Below are 20,768 nucleotides of genomic sequence, written 5' to 3'. Positions count from 1 at the left end.
ATTTATCTTCAGGCCAACTTCTTCTGCAGCTTCTTCAATAGCAATAACCAATGCCACTGCATCATCCCATTGATGTGCCATGACGTTCAGGTCATCTACATAGCCAAGAATCCTAACTTGCACCCCCATGTTGACTCCACCTGCCACTTGCTGTAGAGTTTCTAATTATTTTTCTAATTAGTGTTTCTAATTACTTTTTCCAACACTAGATTGAAGAGAATTGGAGAAAGGCCATCACCATGCTTCACACCGGTCTGTACTTGAAACGGGCCTGACAGGTCACCTTCTGCTTTCACTCTTGCTCTCAAACCATCTACACACACCTACACCATTTTTCGGAGTTTTCGAGGAATTCCCAGCTCTTCTAACACCTGCCATATTTTGGGGCGTATTATTGAGTCATAGGCTTTAGAAAAGTCTATGAAAATATTATGAACTTCCCGGTTATATTTCCAGCATTTTCAAAAACTTGGTGCAGCGTGCAGAGTTGGTCTATTGTAGAACGGTTCCTCCTGAAGCTCGTCTGGTAGTCACCAAGGCACTCTTCTGCATATGGTGTGAGGTGCATTAGCATGATGTTAGACAGCACCTTGTAGCCAGTCGACAGCAGTTAGATGTCCCTATAGTTGCCACATTGAGCCTTATCTCCTTTTTTATATACTGGGGTGATCAGCGATTCCTTCCACTCATCTGGTAGCTGTTCTTCTCGCCAGATCATCAAGATCAGCCGGTGCAGCTGCTCCAGCAGGATGTCCCCAATGTTCTTCAGGAGCTCCGCAGCTATGCAGTCCACTCCTGGAGCCTTATTATTTTTCAGAATGCGAATAGCACAAGTAATCTCACTAAATGTTGGCTCTTCAATAAATGGTTCAGCAGTTTGATAAGGAGTATAATCCTCTGATATTGACGTTCCAGCATTAACATTCAACAAGTTCACGAAATATCTACGCCACCGAGCGAGAGAATCTTTTGAGTTTAACAGATTTTCACTCTCATCTCTTATGGTTGCTGCTTGTATCCGGGCACCTCGCATGACTTTGATCACCCGGTACATCTCCCATCCATTATTCATCACCCTATTTCTCTCTAGCCACTTTCTCATTAAGATACTTCCGCTTTTCCCCGCATAGACATGTATTCACCACTCTTCTTACCCTCTCATATGCATATGTCCTGCCTGCTATCCGCTAAGTAGTTCAATAGTGCTTCCCTTCGTTTCGCTACAGCTTCTTCACACTCTCTATTAAACCATGCTTTTCTCCTCTTCTTTCTCTTTCCCACAGTTCTCGAGGCAGCTAACACAACCGTATTTTTGATGGTGTCCCACATCTTATCTGGATCATCCTCTTCCTCCTGTAACTCCCCAAAATGATTCTGCAACTCTAACTGGAATGCCCGCTTGCCTTCCACTGTTTTCAACTTGTCCTTGTCCCATGCTGATCATATGGTAGGAAACGCGAGCTTCTGAACTGCAATTCTATGCCTGAAATCTACCAGACAGTGGTCGCTATCTCTATCTGCTCCTCTGAAACTTCTCACATCCGAGCTGTGGTGACTTTGATACACTAGTACATAGTCTATTTGGTTAGCTGTTCTACCATCCAGCAATATCCAGGTCTGCTTGTGGACATCTTTATGTGCAAACATAGTGCTCTTTACAAAGCATCCCGTAGTGGCAGCAAAACTTGCAAGCCGGATCCAGTTATCATTGCACTCCTCATGTAGGATCTCACTACCCACAAAAGGGTGCCACACACGCTCTCTCCCCAGCTTCGCGTTGAAATCTCCCACTACTAGCTTGATGTCATAGGATGGTAGATTAGCACAAGTATGCTCAAGCACTTCATAGAAACAATCTTTAGTTTCCTCCGAGCTCTCTTCCATAAGCGCATGACAGTTCACAATACACATTTTGAAAACGTCCTTTAACTCTAATAGTGCACAGCCGATTGTTCACAGGTTTAAAATCTAAAATACAGTAAAACCCCTTTTTTACACTTTTCAGGAGACTGATGGAAAAAAGTGCAAATAGCAGGAAAGCGTAAATAGCAGGAAATGTAAAAAAACATTAAAAAAAGGCTAAAAGATGACTTACTGAGTCTACATACTAGATTACAAAATTTAATAACCGAAAATAAATGAATTTACAATGTACTTACATTTATCTATTTAAAAAAATCTTTAATTGTTGATTGTTTTTGCTTTTCGTTTTTTTTTTTTTTTTTTTTTTTTGACTTAGCGACAGATTGCTTTGCATTGAGTTTAATGCTTGACCTGTTTTTTTACTATCGTGTTCAAAGTGGACATGGAGAGTCCAAGATCTTATGCTAAATGTACATGTGTTCCGGCATGCCAATTTACACGTCGCAGAATTGCCATCTTTTCTTCTACCGAAATACATTTTCTGTTTTTTTTCTCCATTACTAACATGGATAATCCATCACCGCAACTTGAAAGTAACTTTCACATGCTAAATTACTTTGCAGAAATTCTGCAATATCAATTCGTACTGTGATTGAAAAATCACAGTATCGCTCATCACTACAGTACTGCTGCATGCACGCAAGTCACTGTGATGGCGGAAACGAAACTACAGCTGAAAGCAATGCCACCTAAGAACAGAAATGCGCAGATTTCCGCTGAAATCGATTCGAAAACTGAGAAAAAAAATGCAAATCACGGGAAATAACGTCCACGTCAAGTTGTTAATGGCAGGAAAACTACAGCCGAAAGCAATGCCACCTGAGAACAGAAATGTGCAGATTTCCGCTGAAATCGATTCGAAAATCAGTATTGCCACCGAGAAAAAAAATGCAAATCACAGGAAATAACATCCACATCAAGTTGTTAAGGTGGGAAAATAATACATCGTGAGAATAGGCCTTAAGACGGGACCAACAGAAATTGACGTATATGGCAGGAAAACGTAAATTGCAGGAACATAAAAACGGGGTTTTACTGTATTACACAAAAATTTATCACTAATTAAAAATGCAGTTCCGAGTGCTTTTTGCCCTCTGTCATCACCACTATAGTATAGCATGTACTCCTGATTGTGGGTCGAGTCATGTCCCAGCCATCGCACCTCTTGTACAGCACAAAGTCCAATTTTATACTGTCGTAAGACATTTGTCACATTTAAAAGAGCTCCTTCTTTCACCAAACTATGTATATTCCAGGTCCCAAAACGATTAATAATCATCGTCGCAAAGCCGCCTGAATTCCGAGGCTTCTGTGGTGCTTGTTTCGTAACCAATAGGGTTTTTACAGGAGGAAGGGGGGGGGTGGTCCCTCACTAACCTTCCCCTTATATTAGGATTCCTTAACTAAATTGAGCAGCATAGTACTAGCGACAGAAATCCTTAAGCAGTTGCATACAACAAAGTACTGTCATAAGCTTCTACTCAAATTAGGCTTAGCTGCTTGCACATTCTCTACCACTACAGTTTCATAAAGTATACTCACTAAAAACCAATAGACAATGTGCTCGACCATAAACATCATAATTTTAAAAGAAATACTCCTCAACAAAAATATTTCACTAAAATGCATAAACAACTTTATACAGCAAAATCAACCACCAGCCACACGTCACAGCACCACCTACCAAAACATATAGTCTTTATTTACTAATGTATCTCTTGCTGACATCATTCTCCACTCGCTATCAGAGGAGTTCTCTCCAGATAGTCAAACTGTTCCAGATTGTCATGCACTTAGACTATTTGAAAATCTGCAGAAATCAATTTTGCAGACATATCAAAGGAACCACTATGGGAAGCCATTTGTTACCTGCACTTGCCCATTTCTACTTAGAAAATCTGGCATGAAGTGAATACTAACTATAGTATCCTCTGGTCCAATAGCTGCCTTTTAATTAGTGCCAGTTTAAGTTTGAGCAGTTGTTTAACAAGAGTGCTCTTGAAGCACTTCTACACCACTCACTTCTATCCATTGCCAAGATGTGGGAGTATCTTATCCTTTTAAATGGCAAACAATGGAGTGCCTTCCTCCTCACTTTTTTTTTAAATGCCATATCATTCAAAATTAATTTATTTATCTCAATATTGTTATTGGATTGCATTTTAAAGCTAAGTATTTTAATTTTACTTTCAACTGTAATCTCATCTAACTTTACTATAGTGCCACCATACAGGCACTCTGTCACAAGACTATGTAAGAAAGAATAACATTCAGAGTGGCGCAGTTGAAGCATGCTGGGCCCATAATCCAGAGGTCCATGATTACCATAACTGACCTCGGCAGTGTCGCATTAGAGGCAAGAGAATATCGACCTAGAGAGACGAGTAGTGTAATAGAGGGTGAAAATAACGAGTGAAATATAAATGAACAAATAAGAGCGGGGAGTGGGGAAAGTTTGAATAATTGTAAAGTTTTCGGTGATAGTCTTAATAGGGAGGATGAATGTGAGCAAGAGTGCATAGTTTGCAGAGAGAGAGGATAGATGAACTGAAAGAGGAGGTGGAATGTCGCGGGAATAAGTTGAGAAGTGTCAAAGATGAGATTAAGTAAATGGAAGATATTGAATGCAATGCAAATTAGAGTAGGAGTGAGACAGAATTATGGGAATGATAGAAGAGGAGAGAATAAAAATAGTAGAAGAGAGGGAATGAAAGAGAGACAGTTATGGGAATGACAGAAGAGGAGAGATTAGAAACATCAGGAGAGAGGGAATGAGAAGAATGCAAGGGAGTGCTGGAACCAGGGATACAGAGAGATGCCATGATGGAAGGTTAGTAGGGGAACACAGAGAGAAAGCGTTAGAGAGAGAGAGAGAGAGAGTGAAGGATGCAGGTGAGCAATCAAGGAACAGAGTGGTAAGAGGTGTGATGTATGGAGACTCGATGATCCGTGCTGTTCAAGATAGGATGCCAGAGGATTGTTTGTCTGGAGGAACGATAAAAACTGTGGCTATGGCAATTAAGTGGGGGTGAAAGGGTGGATAAGATGATTGTGATGGTGGGCATGAATGACTTGAGAGGCAGTGTTCATGTTAGAGGTTTAATGGAATGTTAACAGCACTGAGAAAGGATTAAAACTATTTTTAATACTTTCGATATTTTGTCTCCGTCACAGAGACATCTTCGGGGATTACAAAAATTTTTGTAACAACACACACAAATACAATACAAAGTGAAACTAAAGTCCTATCTAGGTGGTGCACCCTCTATGGGTATTTGCAGGTGGCCTGGGATGTAAAGAGGGATCTCTGATGATTAAAGTTTCCCAAATTTTGGGAAGTTTAATGCAACCATATTTGTTTAAATTAGGTTGATTCCTGAGTGCAGAAGCAGATTCAAAGAATAGTCTTTCTTTTTTGAATTTACTATGGTGGAGCATGGTAGTTTTTTTTCCAGGAGATCCTGTGGGATGTATCCAAAACATGGTCTGCAAGGCCAGAATGACCATAATCGTGTTTGCAGATATAAGAACTGTGTTCTTCTAACCAGATGGATGCTGACCTGCCTGTTTGTCCGAAGTAGGCAAGTTTACAGGAACAAGGTACTCTATATACACCAGGCACTGAAAGAAGAGGAAGCTGTGTTTAGTGGAGCAGATAAGGGTGGCAAGTTTACAGTTGGGCTTAAAAGCTGTATAGAAACTGTACTTTTTTAATGATCTGGCTATTTTTTCTGAAGTACCACAGATGTAAGGAATGGTGATGGCATTTCTGAAATCCTTCTGAAGAGATGGTTGGGGAATGGGGAAGGACTTCATTATTTTTTTTAATTCTGTAGTCATTATAGCCATTGGAAAGGAAGGTGTTGTGTATGTGTTTGAGTTCGGTTGAAAGGGCTTTACTGAAACAAAGATTGTGGGCCCTATTGGTCAGAGTTTTAATAATGCCATATTGGTGGGAGGGGTGGTGGTGGGAGAGTTTGTGAATGTATCTGTCTGTATGAGTAAGTTTTCTATATACAGAGAAAGAAAGGTTACCATTAGGAAGGTGTGTTACTAAGATGTCTAGGAAAGGTAAACTATTGTTATTTTCCTTTTACATCATAAACTGGATTCTTGGATGTAGACTATTGAGGTGACTGAGGAAGGAATCTAATGTGTCTGGGCCATCAGGCCAAATAGAGAACACATCATCTATATCTTAACCAGATAGAAGGTTTTGGAGGGGAAGAGTCAATGGCTCGTTTTTCAAAATTTTCCATGTGATAATTGGCAAGAGGGGGGGGGGCATAGCAGTTCCCTCTATGCGTTTGTAGATTTTGTTCTTTCAAGAGAAATAACCAGAGTTGATGGCAAAGGAAAAGAGTTCTAAGATATCAGAAGGAAAAACGTTTTTTAAGAGTGTTAAGGTCTCAATTAGGAGAATGTTTGTAAACAAAGAGATGATGTCAAAGCTGACCAATATATCTGTATTATTTAAAGTAAGATTTTCAATTAAGTTTTTAAAATGGATAGAGTTTTTTACATAAGATGAAGTAAGACCAGTGAGGGAGGGGTCAAAGAGTTAACTAGCTGCTTTGATAATTTGTAGCAAGGTGCATTGGTGGCATCTACTATAGGTCTTAGGGGAGAGGCAGTGTAAATCGGGTGATTAGAGATCTGAGATTCATGCTTGAAGCGGTACAGAAGAAAACTCAGAGATGGAAGATAGTGTGTGTATAGAAGTAGAGCACAAGAACATTAATAATGAATAGCATGATAGCAAGAATGTGTCAGAAGAGAGGCTTGGAACGCGTGGATGCTTGGAGAGCATTTGAGCATAGAAAGGAACAGTATGCAAGTGACCAATTGCATTTGAATGAGGAAGGATGTAGGCATCTGGAGAGATTGCTGTTCTCTGAACAAGTTAGTGTGTCAATGCAGGGGAAACTAGAAATACCAGGATGGATGGCAGTAGGGAGGTGGCCTCTTGTGGGATTAGGTGATTGGGAGAAGAGCGGGGGGGAAATCAGGTAATGCTGAGTCTAATGGAGTCTGGAGGGGATAATGATAGGAATACAAACAGTGACATTTTTATGCTTTATACTAATGCCAGGAGTATCCAGAATAAAGGAGGTGAATTGGGGGACAGTGATAGCATCAGCCTGTCTGAAGATTATTGAGAGCTCTGAAAAGTGGTTGACGGAAGATGATATAATAACTGGAATGGAAGTAGCAGGGTACATCATTTTTTGACAGGATAGGAAGGGAAAATGTAGTGGTGGAGTACTGCTTATGATAAGTGATGACTTATGTCCTGTTGGAGTGGAAGCAAGACAGGATATTTAGTAGAGTGTTGCTACAAGCCAAGGAGCACAGAGACTGAGGAGTAGATGTTTAGGTAGTTAAGCTTGGCAAGTGCAAGAAGAATGATTATTATGGGAGATTTTAACTACGACAGTATAAATTGGGAAGAGGAAAATCTATGTAGTAATAAGGGAATGGAATTTCTAGAATTCTTGAGCAACAAATGCCTTAGGCAACATGTAATAGAAGGAACATGAATTTCAAGAGTTTTGGATTTGGTTATAGCATCAGAAGAGCTGATTATAACTGAGATGGCATCTCTTCCCCCAGTTGGAGAGAGTGACCATGTGGTTTTGACTTGGAAGATGATTAGATATGCAGAGTATCAAAGAGAAGGGAATGTATGTCGAATTATAAGGCAGGTGAATAAAATAGTCTTAAATAACAACTTGGGGCAGTTCCATGGAGGAAAGAATTGGAAGGGCAAGATATCATTAGTGTCTGGGATATTGTGAAGGAATATTTCTTAGCAGCAATAACAAGCTGTATTCCATGAGTGAAGAAGAGGACACAATTTCATGTAAAGTGGATGACAAACAATATCAAAAACAGGAATTGCAAGTTAAAAAGAGATTATAGAGAGGAGTGGAGAGCAGATGCATGAAGAATATAAGACTCAGGTCAGGAGAATGACTTGTATGGTAAGGAAGGTGAAACTAGAATATGAGAAGAGACTGGCCCTAAGATCCAAAGAAAATCCTAGATAATTTTTTAGCTATATGGCAGTAGGAGGAGAAATTATTGTGGACGATTGACATTTTTTGATCAAAGTGGGAATAGAGTGACTGATGCACAGGACATATGGAGTTGCTCAATGAACATTTTATTAGGGTATTTCATCCTGGAGAAGTGGGTTTTAATACTAGAAGGATATGGCAGGTTCGAGGTTTAGAGGTGTAAGGGGGGGGGTTCCAATACCGAGTACTCTGGATATCAATAAAGCTGTGGGACGGGATGAAATTTTGCCATGGGTTTTGAGAGAATGTGCTAAAGACTTGACCTGGCTTTTCAATGAAGGTCTTGCTATGGGATAGCAAGACCTTCATATCCAAGGAATGGAAGGAAGTGCCATTGCATAAGGGCAGTAGCAGACTGGAAGTGTCAAATTATAGACCAGTTTGTGTTTAATCAGTAGTTGTTAAGATTTTGGAGAAATTAGTGAGGGACCATATACAGCATTAGGCAGATGAGGGTAATGTTATCTGTGAGAGTCAACATGGATTAGTTAAGGGAAGCTGTTGCTTTAGTAATATGATTGCCTTTTATAATAACATGACAAGAGCGGTTGATGAGGGAAAGACATATTCTGCCATTTTTTTGGATTTTGCAAAGGCATTTGACAGGGTGGGTGCCACATGATAAGCTTATATTTAAGTTGCAGCATATGGGTTTAGATGTCGGGTTAGTCAACTGCAGGATTGGCTGTCTGATAGGTATCAGAGAGTTGTGTATGGTGGGGCAATATCAAGGAGGCAGATGGTCACAAGTGGAGTCCCACGGGGCTCAATACTGGGACCTGTATTGTTTAACCTTTATATCAATGACATTGTCAGTGGATTGCAGGGGGATATTCAGTTGTTTGCAGATGATGTGAAGCTAGGAAGGTTTATTAGTAATAGTACAGATGTGGCAAACCTGCAAGAGAATTTGAATAAACTGGACAGATGGGCAAAGAAATTGGAGTATCAGTTTAATGCAGCAAAATGTAAAGTCTTGAAGTTTGGGATACATCAATGAGAGGCAGCATACTCTGTTGGAGCAGCTGTACTGGAGGAAGTAGGGGAGAAAAGAGATCTGGGGGAGTAATGATTGATAGAAACCTGAAATTCAGGGAACATATTGCAAAGGTGGTGAAAGTAACCCAGAGGATTGCTGCAATACTGAGAAGGGCGCTGACCTGCAGAGGAAAAAAAAATTGCAATTCCATTTTATAAAGCCCTGATCACACCACACTTGGACTATTGTTCTCAAATTTGGTCCCCAGGATTTGAAGAGGATAAATTAACTGTGGAAAGGGTACAGAGGTAGATAATAAAGATGGTTTCAGGATGTACAACATTAGTTATGAGGATCGACCAAGGGAATGTGGACTGCAGAGTTTGGTAGATAGAAGAAGGAAAGGTGATATGACGAGCCTTTTAAAATGTTGAGAGGTAGTTACAGGGTTAACACTGGGGAGTTCTTTTGCTTGGCAAAACAGGGAGTAGGAACGAGGACAAGGGGCCATCCCTGGAAGTTACGAAAGGAAGGTGTGAGCAAGAGAGTGAGGAGTGGTTTCTTTGCATGAAGGGTGGCTGAACCATGGAATGCACTGCCTGATAGAGTGATCAGAGCACAAACGATCAACAAGTTCAAGAAGTGGTATGATAGACTGTGTTTTCTAGGATGGACCTCCTACAATGAGTCTTTTGGCTCCATGGAGGCCTGAATAATAATAATAATAATTCCTTTGTTCTAGCTTCACATTTTGATCATGTTGGTGCACTGATATGGCTTGTTAATTGCAGGCCAAAATATTTGCACTAATAAAATTATTATTCTCTATTCTTGTGAAGACATGTTTCTAATAATCATAACTGTCACAAGTCCCATTAAAGAGAAAGCACTCTGCAGTGCATTTATTAGAGGTTGGTCATAAATATATATATATATATATATATATATTTTTTTTTTTTTTTTTTTTCCTATTCCCATACTGTATCTTTGTATATTTGTATTAGAAGTTCAGGTGTGTACTGGTTATTGTTTGTATTTACAGACGTTCAGTTTTATTTTTGAAAATTGCAAGATGATTTGGATAGTTTGGAGGACTGGGCTAAGGAAAATGGATGTCAATTTAATGTGGCAAAGTGTAAAGTTATGCATTTTGGGGTGAAAAGTTTAGCAGTATATCACATTGGTAGAACATTACTCCAGAAAATTGATGATCAGGGATTTGAGAGTGTTATTGGATAGAAAGTTGAAGTTTAGGGGGCATATTGCAAAAGTGGCTAGATCAGCTCATCAAATCACTTGGTTGCTGAAAAATACTTTAAGAAGCAGAGACAAACAAGTTATTGTTCCTCTGTATCGAGCCTTGATAAGACCCCATCTAGACTACTTTATCCAAGTGTGAGCAAACAAAGTTTGCGCCTGAAAGTATCTTCAGGACTAAGGGTAAAGGTGATACAACACCAGGGCAACTCGTTGCAAAGGTGTAGCAAGCTACAAACACTCCTGTCCCAGTATCTCCATTAATGCAAAACACATCTCCTTGCGGATATGTCTAATGTTATGCATTAAGGGAAGGGCCACTACCCAGACTAGTTTCGACCTTTATTGAGGTCTCTTCAGTGGGAGCCAGGCCCAAGCTGAGATACCAGGCAGAAGCATTCGCAGGTCATCTCTACCTATAGGAGTTGCCAAATGGTGTGCCACCCTTTTTTAATAAATTACTCTGGATTTAGAGACAGATGTTGAAAGTTTATTTTTCACTTGGTTAGAGTATAATAAATTTAGTTTAATCCTTTATCCAAGTGTGAGCAAACAAAGTTTGCGCCTGAAAGTATCTTCATTTCGGATTAAACTAAATTTATTATACTCTAACCAAGTGAAAAATAAACTTTCAACATCTGTCTCTAAATCCAGAGTAATTTATTAAAAAAGGGTGGCACACCATTTGGCAACTCCTATAGGTAGAGATGACCTGCGAATGCTTCTGCCTGGTATCTCAGCTTGGGCCTGGCTCCCACTGAAGAGACCTCAATAAAGGTCGAAACTAGTCTGGGTAGTGGCCCTTCCCTTAATGCATAACATTAGACATATCCGCAAGGAGATGTGTTTTGCATTAATGGAGATACTGGGACAGGAGTGTTTGTAGCTTGCTACACCTTTGCAACGAGTTGCCCTGGTGTTGTATCACCTTTACCCTTAGTCCTGAAGATACTTTCAGGCGCAAACTTTGTTTGCTCACACTTGGATAAAGGATTAAACTAAATTTATTATACTCTAACCAAGTGAAAAATAAACTTTCAACATCTAGACTACTGTGCCCAGATATGGGCATCAAGGTTTCTTCTTGATGGGGAGGAGGTGGAGAAGATCCAGAGACAAGTGACCAAGATGATAGCAGGTCTGTGGAATGAACCTTATGAGAACAGGTTGAAGATTTGCAGGTTGCAGAAATTGGTTGATAGGCAGAAAAGGGGTGATATGATTGAGACATTCAATTACTAAAGGGTTTCTATAAGATTAATTCAGAAGATATTTTTAAGAATAGGACTGGTGGTGGGAGAACTAGGGGCCATACATGGAAGCTGGGCAAGAATGTGGTTAGCAAGGGTGTTAGAGCTAGGTTTTTTACTTGGAGAGTGGTGAATGAGTGGAATAAGCTACCAGAGCCTGTTGCGGGTGCCATGACTGTTGAATGAGTTCAAGGCGAGGTATGATAGATACTGTGTGAATATCGAATAGTTGTTCTTGACATGATGTTAGGGCCTCCCTCGATGAGTCTGTCGACTCCCTGGAGTTGCCCGTAATAATAATAATAAAAATTTAGCCAAGACACCAAATTAGCAATATATATTGTGGTTCATAAGTCATGAAAGTGTTTAAAATGTGAATAACTTTTTGATTATTAATTTTTTTTCATTTTTTTTTCCAGGTATTCTAAGACATTTGGGAAAATAATCATGGAAAAGTTCACAACCCAATAATGAACCAACATCGTGCAATTTTATTTAGAAAATCAGCATTTGATTATTCTATTATACAATTTCACAAAGATTTGCAATTAATTGGCCATCAGGGGAAGTTAACAGATATGATATATTGAAACTGGAATGCTCTTCTATAATTTCAGTCAATGCTAAAAAATCAAAATAATATTTCATTCATTTTTAATGAAATTGTAAATTTTTTGGAGAAGATGTGCTGAATGAAAGCGTGAAATTTCAGGGAGTATATTGGTTAAAATAATAATGTCGTGAACAGTGTTTCCAAAATCCAGTACCTGCGTACCTGTTTTAAAATTTTGGTAATGTTGCCATATTCCCCCTCCACACACACACACACACACACACACACACACACACACACACACACACACACACACACACACACACACACACACACACACACACACACACACCTCAGGCAACAGCAATCTGGGAGAAGTTATAATAATATTTCATTCAAACACAAATAATTACAAAGGTAAATTTTAACATTTACATTATAATAAATAAATATGTGAAACTATTTTTTTAATTATTAAATATATTTTAATTATATGAATCCAATATACATAAGCAGAAACAAAAATTTTAATTTTCAATAATAAGAACACGTAATGAGATGAGTGAAATTTAGAATAAAATTTCACTCATCTGAAATTAAACTTTTAATGCAAACAGTTGAAACCTCCCTAAAGGAGATCAGCAGATACATTACAAAAGACACATTTTGTTTAAAACTTTCTTTACATTTTTAGATATTGAAAAATTAATTATAAAATATGCCTTTACTGATGTAGAAATATGGTGAATAAAATATAAAAGTAATAAAAAAAAGGGCCTTATACTCTGTAAGACCTTTCGTGTACCACTCGGGATATACATACCACACTTTGGAATATATTGGCCTAGACTATTAGTCAGTAAGTCGAACTGCCTTAATCCAAAAAAAAAAAAATGTGAACTTCTGAGGAAACTTTACAATTAAAATTTTAATTGTAACTTTACAAACAAACTTTACAATTAAAATTTTAATTGTAAAGTTTGTTTTCTGTAGAAAAGGAGTTTTCTGACTTTCCAAAAAAAAAAAAAAAAAAAAAAACTCGTGTACTTAGTTTTAAGAATTAAAATTAAAATTTTCATTATGATACTTACAACTGTTTTATTTATAGTATTATACACTCTGAAGTTTCTGCATGCAATGCATTCAGTAGCAAGGGATCCTCGACACCCACGACATTCATCTGCACACTTCATACATTTATGGTTAGTAATATCAGTATAGTGATCTCTGGGGCAACTATCTTCACACTGTTCTCCTAAACTGTAATGAAGACACTCACATACTGAAACATGGATACTATATGCAGAACAATTTTTACATCGCTGGTGACATTTGCGACAGACCTAACAAATAATAAATGAGTAAACATGAGAGTGGAAGAGAGGAAAAAAAATAAAAAAGCTTTCATACAGAGACAAATTGCATTTAATATATTTTAAAATTCTTCTTTTAGTGTTAAAGAAAATATTAAATTAATATTTTTAAGTAATAGAACATAAAGAACATTTACTTAATTCTAGTCGACCCTCTTTAGAAGATTCAGTAACAAACTAACATTTATTTATTTATCCTTAGAGAAATCTGTGCATGAAGTGCAATCACATACTATATTTTCATAGGACTATAACATTTATTTGTCATTATAAGAAGTACAGATATATATGTTTCATTAGCTCTTATGGCTGACTTTATCACAATCAAAAATTAAATTTCATTGGTTAAAATGCACATGAAAGCTACAATTTTTAGAAGATATAGTTTCCAATATAGTAGAGAAAGTCTCTTTATTGCTTCTGTGTGCAAAACAATTTTTAGCTTAAGTTCAAGAATAGCATTTATATCTGCTTACCTTGTATGTAAGACAACATTTTGTAACTATAATGACTCACACAATCTCTCTCTCTCTCTCTCTAGTTGTAATGTATAATGTATAATCATCATTGACCATACATTATGCAAAATCATCCAATCAACAGAAATATACCAGAATACAGTATGCTTCAGCTGACTGGATGAAGTATACCAGAGTAAGGAATAACTCAGTCGATTCCTTAAATCTTCTTTCAAAATTGTTGTAAAATATGTATGGAAAGATGTATATTGACTGTTTATTCTTGGTGGTTTGAAATAGTAACCTTTTTTTCTTGTCTTTTGTATCTGCACTCTTTATATTTTCATATTTCACAAAGACTTGCCAGTCTTCCTGCATATACATGTTTTGCATACAATTTATATACTAGTATACAAAATCTTTTTTGAGAACACTAAACCATCACACATCCTCCTGAAGAAAAACCAGCAATATACAAAATACTTTCCAGGCCATATCCATACCAAACATATTAGGAGTGGTTTGAGAAAGAGAGAGAGAGAGAGAGAGAAGACACATAAAAATAATGAAATAAGGAAGAGACTATAGAGCATGAGAGATGGAAAGGAAAAAATTAAGGTGGATGCAATAAGAGTTTCTTATAACAGATTATGCAATCAAAAGGAAAGGAAGTGCTGGAATGATGGCCATGAGCATGGGTTGGAAGAAATTAGACACAAGTTAGCACCTAATGGATGAATATGAAGGATGGAATTGGATTATGAGGAAAAAATTGGTAAAGAACAAGTTTGAAAGAAGATTTAAGGAAGTACTTGGGCTGAGTATTCCATATTCCAGTATACTACAACAAAAATTATGGGATGATTTTGAATAATATAAGTCAATGATAAATGCACACCACAAATGATACATGAGATGTTAAAGCAAAGAATCAAAGTCAATATAGTGTACACGATATATGAATTTTTGTGTCAGGACTGAAACTGAAGCAAAAAATATTTTGCATGCAACAGTAAAACTTAGCATTAGTGCTGGAGAATATAACCTTTAAAGGTTGATATTTTTGTGTGAATTTTAACCAGGTGACTATTTTATTAAATGTTATTTTGTAAGTTATATTAATACTTGTTTAATTGTAATGTGTTCTAACAAAGTCAACAAACTATTGAATTGTACTTAGGTCTGTGCTTTTCTGAAATGACAAATAAATTTAGGATAATATCATGAAAAAAAAACTAGTTAATGTAAACCTAGACATAATTGGCAATAATTTAAATCTTGTTGTATAATGCCTTTCTATAGCTAAATCTCTAATCTCTGATAATCCATTGGAGTAAATTCAAGAGAGAGAGAGAGAGAAAGAGAAAAAAATGCAGTTGAAAGGTAAACAAAGATGTGTAGGAATGACAGTTAACCATAGGATGGAAGATATTAGACAAGCATTGATGCAAGAGTGAAATGAAGCATATAGAGGATGAAATTGGGTGATTTGAGGAAGAAATTAACAAACAAGGGTGTGTGTGTGTGTGTGTGTGTGTGTGAGAGAGAGCAAACATTAATATGAAAAAGTAAATATGAAAGTATGCTAGGGTAATACTGTATGAATATTTGATCAGAGGTGTGATAAATAAAAGAGTACAATAAAGAAAAACCAATGCTTTGTGGGCATAAATGACTTGGAAGTTGAGAAGAAGGTTTTTGTGAAAGTTGTTAGTGTTGTTTCAGTATGATAACAGAGTTGAAGAAATCAGAGATAGTGAATGACATGATAGCTCAACAGTGAGAGGCAAATGGTGTGAAGTATGTGATTTTAAAGAATGAATTTGAAGGGACAGTGGAGAGAGAGAGAGAGAGAGAGAGAGAGAGAGAGAGAGAGAAATGAACTTTATTCAAATAGATTTGATGCTCAGACATTTGTAACCACCATTGCTGGATGAAAGGAAATGCACAAAAGTTTGTGTGTATAAGGGAGAGAGAGAGAAATTACACTATGGAGTAACTGTGGAGATAGGCTGCAGAAAAACAAAAGGAAGGTAGAGTCAAAAATGAAAGTGTGATTATGATTATAACAGAGCAGAGTGAGGGGGTACATGAGTGAAAGAAACAAAGAAAGTAAGAATGGTCAAAGGGGAGTATGAGGGACATAAATGTGTGTTATGACAAACATGAAAGATCCCACAAGTTTGTTAAGAGTTGGCCTCAAATAGGGTGTGTAATCAGCCATATCAGGGTGGAAGCATGAAATTACAGTGAAGAGAAATATGGTAATATTATGCTCTGGCAGGATAGCACTAGAAAGTAATTACACAGGCAAGGCCAATTTGGATGAGTTTATGTTCGTATACTAATATGAGTATCAAATATCAATAAAGAAGCAAGAAGTATCAAATCAAAGTTCAAATCAAACCATGTTTGATCTCAACAACGTGGTTTCCAGATTATGAAATTCTATTCTATTATGATGCTAATGTATTGGTTTACCACTTTTCTTGGAGAGGAGAACAAATTTATGACATTAAATTGGTTTGCCTACAAATCATTGGTATATGCAAAAACTTAATTAATTAAGGATGATATCCAAATCAGAACAGAGATTAAGGTATATAAATCTTTCAAAAGGATAGAAAGCATAACAAAAAAAAAAAAAGGAGGAGAATAATTATTAAAGATAGCAAAGAAATTGTGTCCACTTGAAGTGGAGGTAAATGACAGCAATGTAATTAAATCTGTCCACACAAAATTAAAATTTACTAACTGATTTTCCAGTCAATGACTTCAGCACTCCTTCTTCTTGTGGACCTATATATTCAAGATAGAAACTTTTAGGACATGAATCCTCAGCCTTTAAACACTGTTCCTAAAAATAAAAATTAAATTAAATTAAATTTAAAAAAATAATAAAAATATTATATACTGTATGTGTGTGTGTGTGTGTGTGTGTGTGTGTGTGTGTGTGTGTGTGTGTGTGTATATATATATATATATACAGAGAGAGAGAGAGAGAGAGAGAGAGAGAGAGCCTCCATAGCTCAGTCAGTATAGACAAAGCCCTTTGTCGGAAAGACTTCGGTTTGATTTTTGTCGATGATACAAGGAACCTTAATCTGGGTCTCTTTCGACTAAAGGTTAGTTAGACGGCCTCATACGGAGGTAGAGGGCTTTCTTTTCTCCTGGAAACGGTTTTTTTGTCCCTCAGAACAAGCAAACCAGCCAGTAGAACACATGCAATTTACAGACAAAAATACCTAGAGGCATAGGGCCTTATCCTTGTATTACAGTTAGGAAATACAAGGATACTTGGAAGAATGTGGGCACTTAAGTGCCTGTTAAAGCCACTGATAGGATAGGATAGGATATATATATATATATATATATATATATATATATATATATATATCATCAATTATCATTTCCAAATATGTACCCCCAATTGAGTTTACATCATTATTAATCTTCTATCAATAATTTTCCTCCAAATCAATCTATGTAAGCACTCCAATATTGTCATATCTAACATTTCATGCTTCTAAAGCATGAAATGTTCTATCTTCTGAATGAATCAATCCACCTAGACCTTGGTCTCTTTTCTGCCATCTTGACATCAAGCACCTGTTTTGCTAACCCTAGTTCTCTATTTGTCATATATCGAGAAATTTCACATGCCTCAATTTTATAAGACCTTAATATCTTAAAAGTTTCTATATCCCCTCCTTTCTGCCTATCAACTAAACTTTGTAACCCATAAACCTTCAACCTATCCTCATAGGGAGTATTCCACAGACCAATCACCATCTTGGTCAGTCATCTCTGAATCTTTTCAACTACCTCATCCCCAAGAAATCCTGATGATAAAATCTGTGTAGTAGTCAAGATGTGGCCGAATCATATAAAGAGAAATAATAACTTCCTTATTTTACTCGTTAGCATGTTTTTCAACATCCAAGTAATTAATTCATTGAGCTATTTTACCAACTTTTGCAATATGCCCTCTGAACTTTAACTCTTTGTCTGCCATTATCCCCAAGCCCCTAGAATTTCCTGCCAACCAATACCATCAATATGATACACCATATGTAATCTTTTCAGCCTGAAGTACATAACTTTACATTTTGCAACATTAAATTGACAATCATTATCCTTTGCTCAAAATGCCATCATCATCATCATCATCAAATTCCTGACATGTACCCTCAAGGGGTGTACAGGATATGATATTACTACATGAAAAATTCATCATTACTAACTTCCTATCTACAATTTTCCTCCAAATCAGTCTCTTACTTGTCAAGACTCCAACATTACCAGATCTAATATTTCTATCGTCTAAGGCACTTTGTACCATATCAATCCACCTATATCTTGGTCTTCCTCTGGGTAGTTTTCCTGCCAACCTGGCAGAGAACACTTGTTTTGACAATCTTTCCTCGCCCATTCTGCTTAAGTGATCATACCACCTGAGATTAGTTCTGCAAATGCATTCCTGGATGCTGACAATGTCAAGTTCTTTCCTAATATCCTCGTTTTTAATATGATATTTTGATATGATATTTTAATATGATTAGGATGGTGAGTATTTTGCCACGGTATGACAGCGAAGTGTTTAGAAGGAGGGCCATAATTGCCAATGAATTTCAGTGTGGGTTATGCATGGAGAGTGGTGTGGAATTTGTGGATGTGTGGAGTGAGTTCGGTGGGCGAAAGGATTTATATAAGATGGATGGGTTACATTTGAATGGATTTGGTATACGGAGGCTTGAAAAAGTGTTGATTAATGAAGTGAAAGTGGATGTACAGACGCAGGGAAACTAGATTTATTAAGGGGGGGGGGATAGATATGCAGACTTTAGGGAGGCAGTTGAGTGTATGAATAAGTATAATATGCCCGAGCGAGTACAAAGAACAACAGATCAGAATGGGATAGTTAGTAAAAGGCATCAAAGTAGGGATGGGACTAATGGGCTTCTGCAATTCATGTACACTAATGCCAGGAGTATTAGGAACACAAAGGAAGAATTTTTGGCCTTGGTTGGCACTTCCAGGCCACAGGTTGTTGGTATTAGTGAAACATGGATGACAGAAGATGATAAAGCTAGTGGGGATTGAATGCGATGGGTATAGCATGTTCAGGAGTGACAGGGAGAATAAAAAGGGGGGTGTTATTGATGATAGCTGATGAGCTGCAGCCAAGGAGTATAGAAGTTGAACTGTAGGATAGAGAAAAGAGCACATTTGAGGCTATTTGGTGTGAGATAGAGTCTAGTAGAACAAAATATACAATTGGGTGCTGCTATAGACCAGGTGATGGAATAGATGGTGGGGATAGTATGCATAGGCAAATAGAAGAAATGAGTGGAAGGAGGGTAATTATTATGGGTGATTTCAATTATGGTAACATTGACTGGAAAGAGGAGAGGGCACATTGGAGGAAGGAATTGGATTTTATGCGGTTATTAAGGGAAAATTATCTGCGACAGCATGTAGTGGAAAATACTACGGGCAGAGAGTGCTTGACCTAATAATTGCATCTGAGAATGTGGCTGTAATGAACATGACCATGTTGCCACCAATTGGTGAGAATGATCATAAGGTCATGAATCTCAAGATCACCTCCCAAGTGATCATAAGGTCACTTGGGAGGTGGCTAAAGGAGTGGAATTTACAATTAAGACAGGGTACATGTGGAATTACCAGGCTGGTAAGTATGACAAGCTTAGGAGTTGCTTGGCTCAGTGCCATGGCATGTAAAACTGCAAGGGCTGGATGTTGATAGTGCATGGGAGGTGGTTAAGAAGTGTTTGCAGGAGGCAATGGTTGACTGTATACCAAAAGTCTGAATAATAAATCAAGTAGGAGTTAAATGGATGAATAACACTATTAATCTTGAGCTGCAAAAAAAGAAACAATTGTAGAGGGAATTTAAGGAAAAGAGTGACCAGCAGGTGCAGGAACAGTATAAAGCTCAGGCCAGGAAGGTAACAAAGGTGGTAAGAAAAGCAAAAGCGGACTACGAAAAGAAAATTGGCCATGCAGGCTAAAGAGAATCCCAAACAGTTTTTTCAATATGTTGCAAGTAAAAGGAAAAATGTTCATGGCAGAATGATTTTAAAAAATGCTGAGGGTAGGGAGGTAACCGAATCAGTCGATATAGTGGAATTACTGAGCGAGCACTTTGCAAGAGTATATCATCCAGGTGGTGACATTGCAGGAATGGAAGAACCAACAGCTTATACTGGAATTGTGATGAATGAAGTAGAGGTAACTAGTCTATTACAGAACCTCAATGTCAATGCATCTGTGGGATTGGATGGTATGCCAGCTCGTGTCGTACGTGAAGCGGCTAAAGAATTGTCGGTGCCCTTGACCATTTTGTTTAATTTGAGCCTCGGCTCTGGGTCAGTCCCAAGGGGGTGGAAAGAGGGTAAAATAGTTCCGCTGCATAAAGGTGGTTCCAAGGCTGCTGTTGAAATTTACCGGCCAATCAGCATAACAGCAATCGTTATCAAGGTCTTGGAGAAAATAGTCAAGAGGAAAATACAAGATTGCATAGATGAAAATGGGATACTGTATTGGGGACAGCATGGTTTTGTGAAGGGTAAGTCATGCCTCAGTAACTTGCTCACGTATTATAACACAGTGACAGCTGAACTGGATAAGGGTAATGGGTTTACAGTGATTCTACTGGACCTTGCTAAGGCCTTTGACAGGCTACCACATGGAATTCTAATCAGTAAACTGCAGCATATGGGGATGGATATGGATATAGGATTGGTGAGATGGATAGGAGGGTGATTCACGGAGAGATATCAGAGAGTGGTTTATTCAGGAGTAGAGTCCACAAGACGGCCTGTGACTAGTGGTGTGCCATAAGGATCTGTTCTTGGACCACTGCTGTTTA

The 20,768-nt window shown here is 37.7% G+C and overlaps 1 protein-coding gene across 3 annotated transcripts in view; it reads right to left on the bottom strand.

Annotated features, from left to right (window-relative positions):
* LOC150108109 (epidermal growth factor receptor-like) overlaps positions 1-20,768 on the bottom strand; it is a 495,579-nt gene that overhangs the window by 114,320 nt on the left and 360,491 nt on the right. For all 3 annotated transcript variants that reach the window (XM_090415594.1, XM_090415593.1, XM_090415595.1), the window contains 2 exons: positions 16,629-16,730; positions 13,134-13,385 (listed from right to left, as the gene is read on the bottom strand). In XM_090415594.1, coding sequence (XP_090271720.1) covers positions 13,134-13,385; positions 16,629-16,730 — 354 coding nt within the window. The remainder of the gene's footprint in view (positions 1-13,133; positions 13,386-16,628; positions 16,731-20,768) is intronic.

This window comes from Typopeltis vanoorti, chromosome 3 (assembly GCF_054136105.1).
Source record: "Typopeltis vanoorti isolate ZY-2024b chromosome 3, IOZ_Tvanoo_1.0, whole genome shotgun sequence".
In the NCBI taxonomy this organism is placed as follows: Eukaryota; Metazoa; Arthropoda; class Arachnida; order Uropygi; family Thelyphonidae; genus Typopeltis; species Typopeltis vanoorti.
Note: the sequence above shows the minus strand (reverse complement) of the source record. Positions and strands in the feature narration are given on the sequence as shown.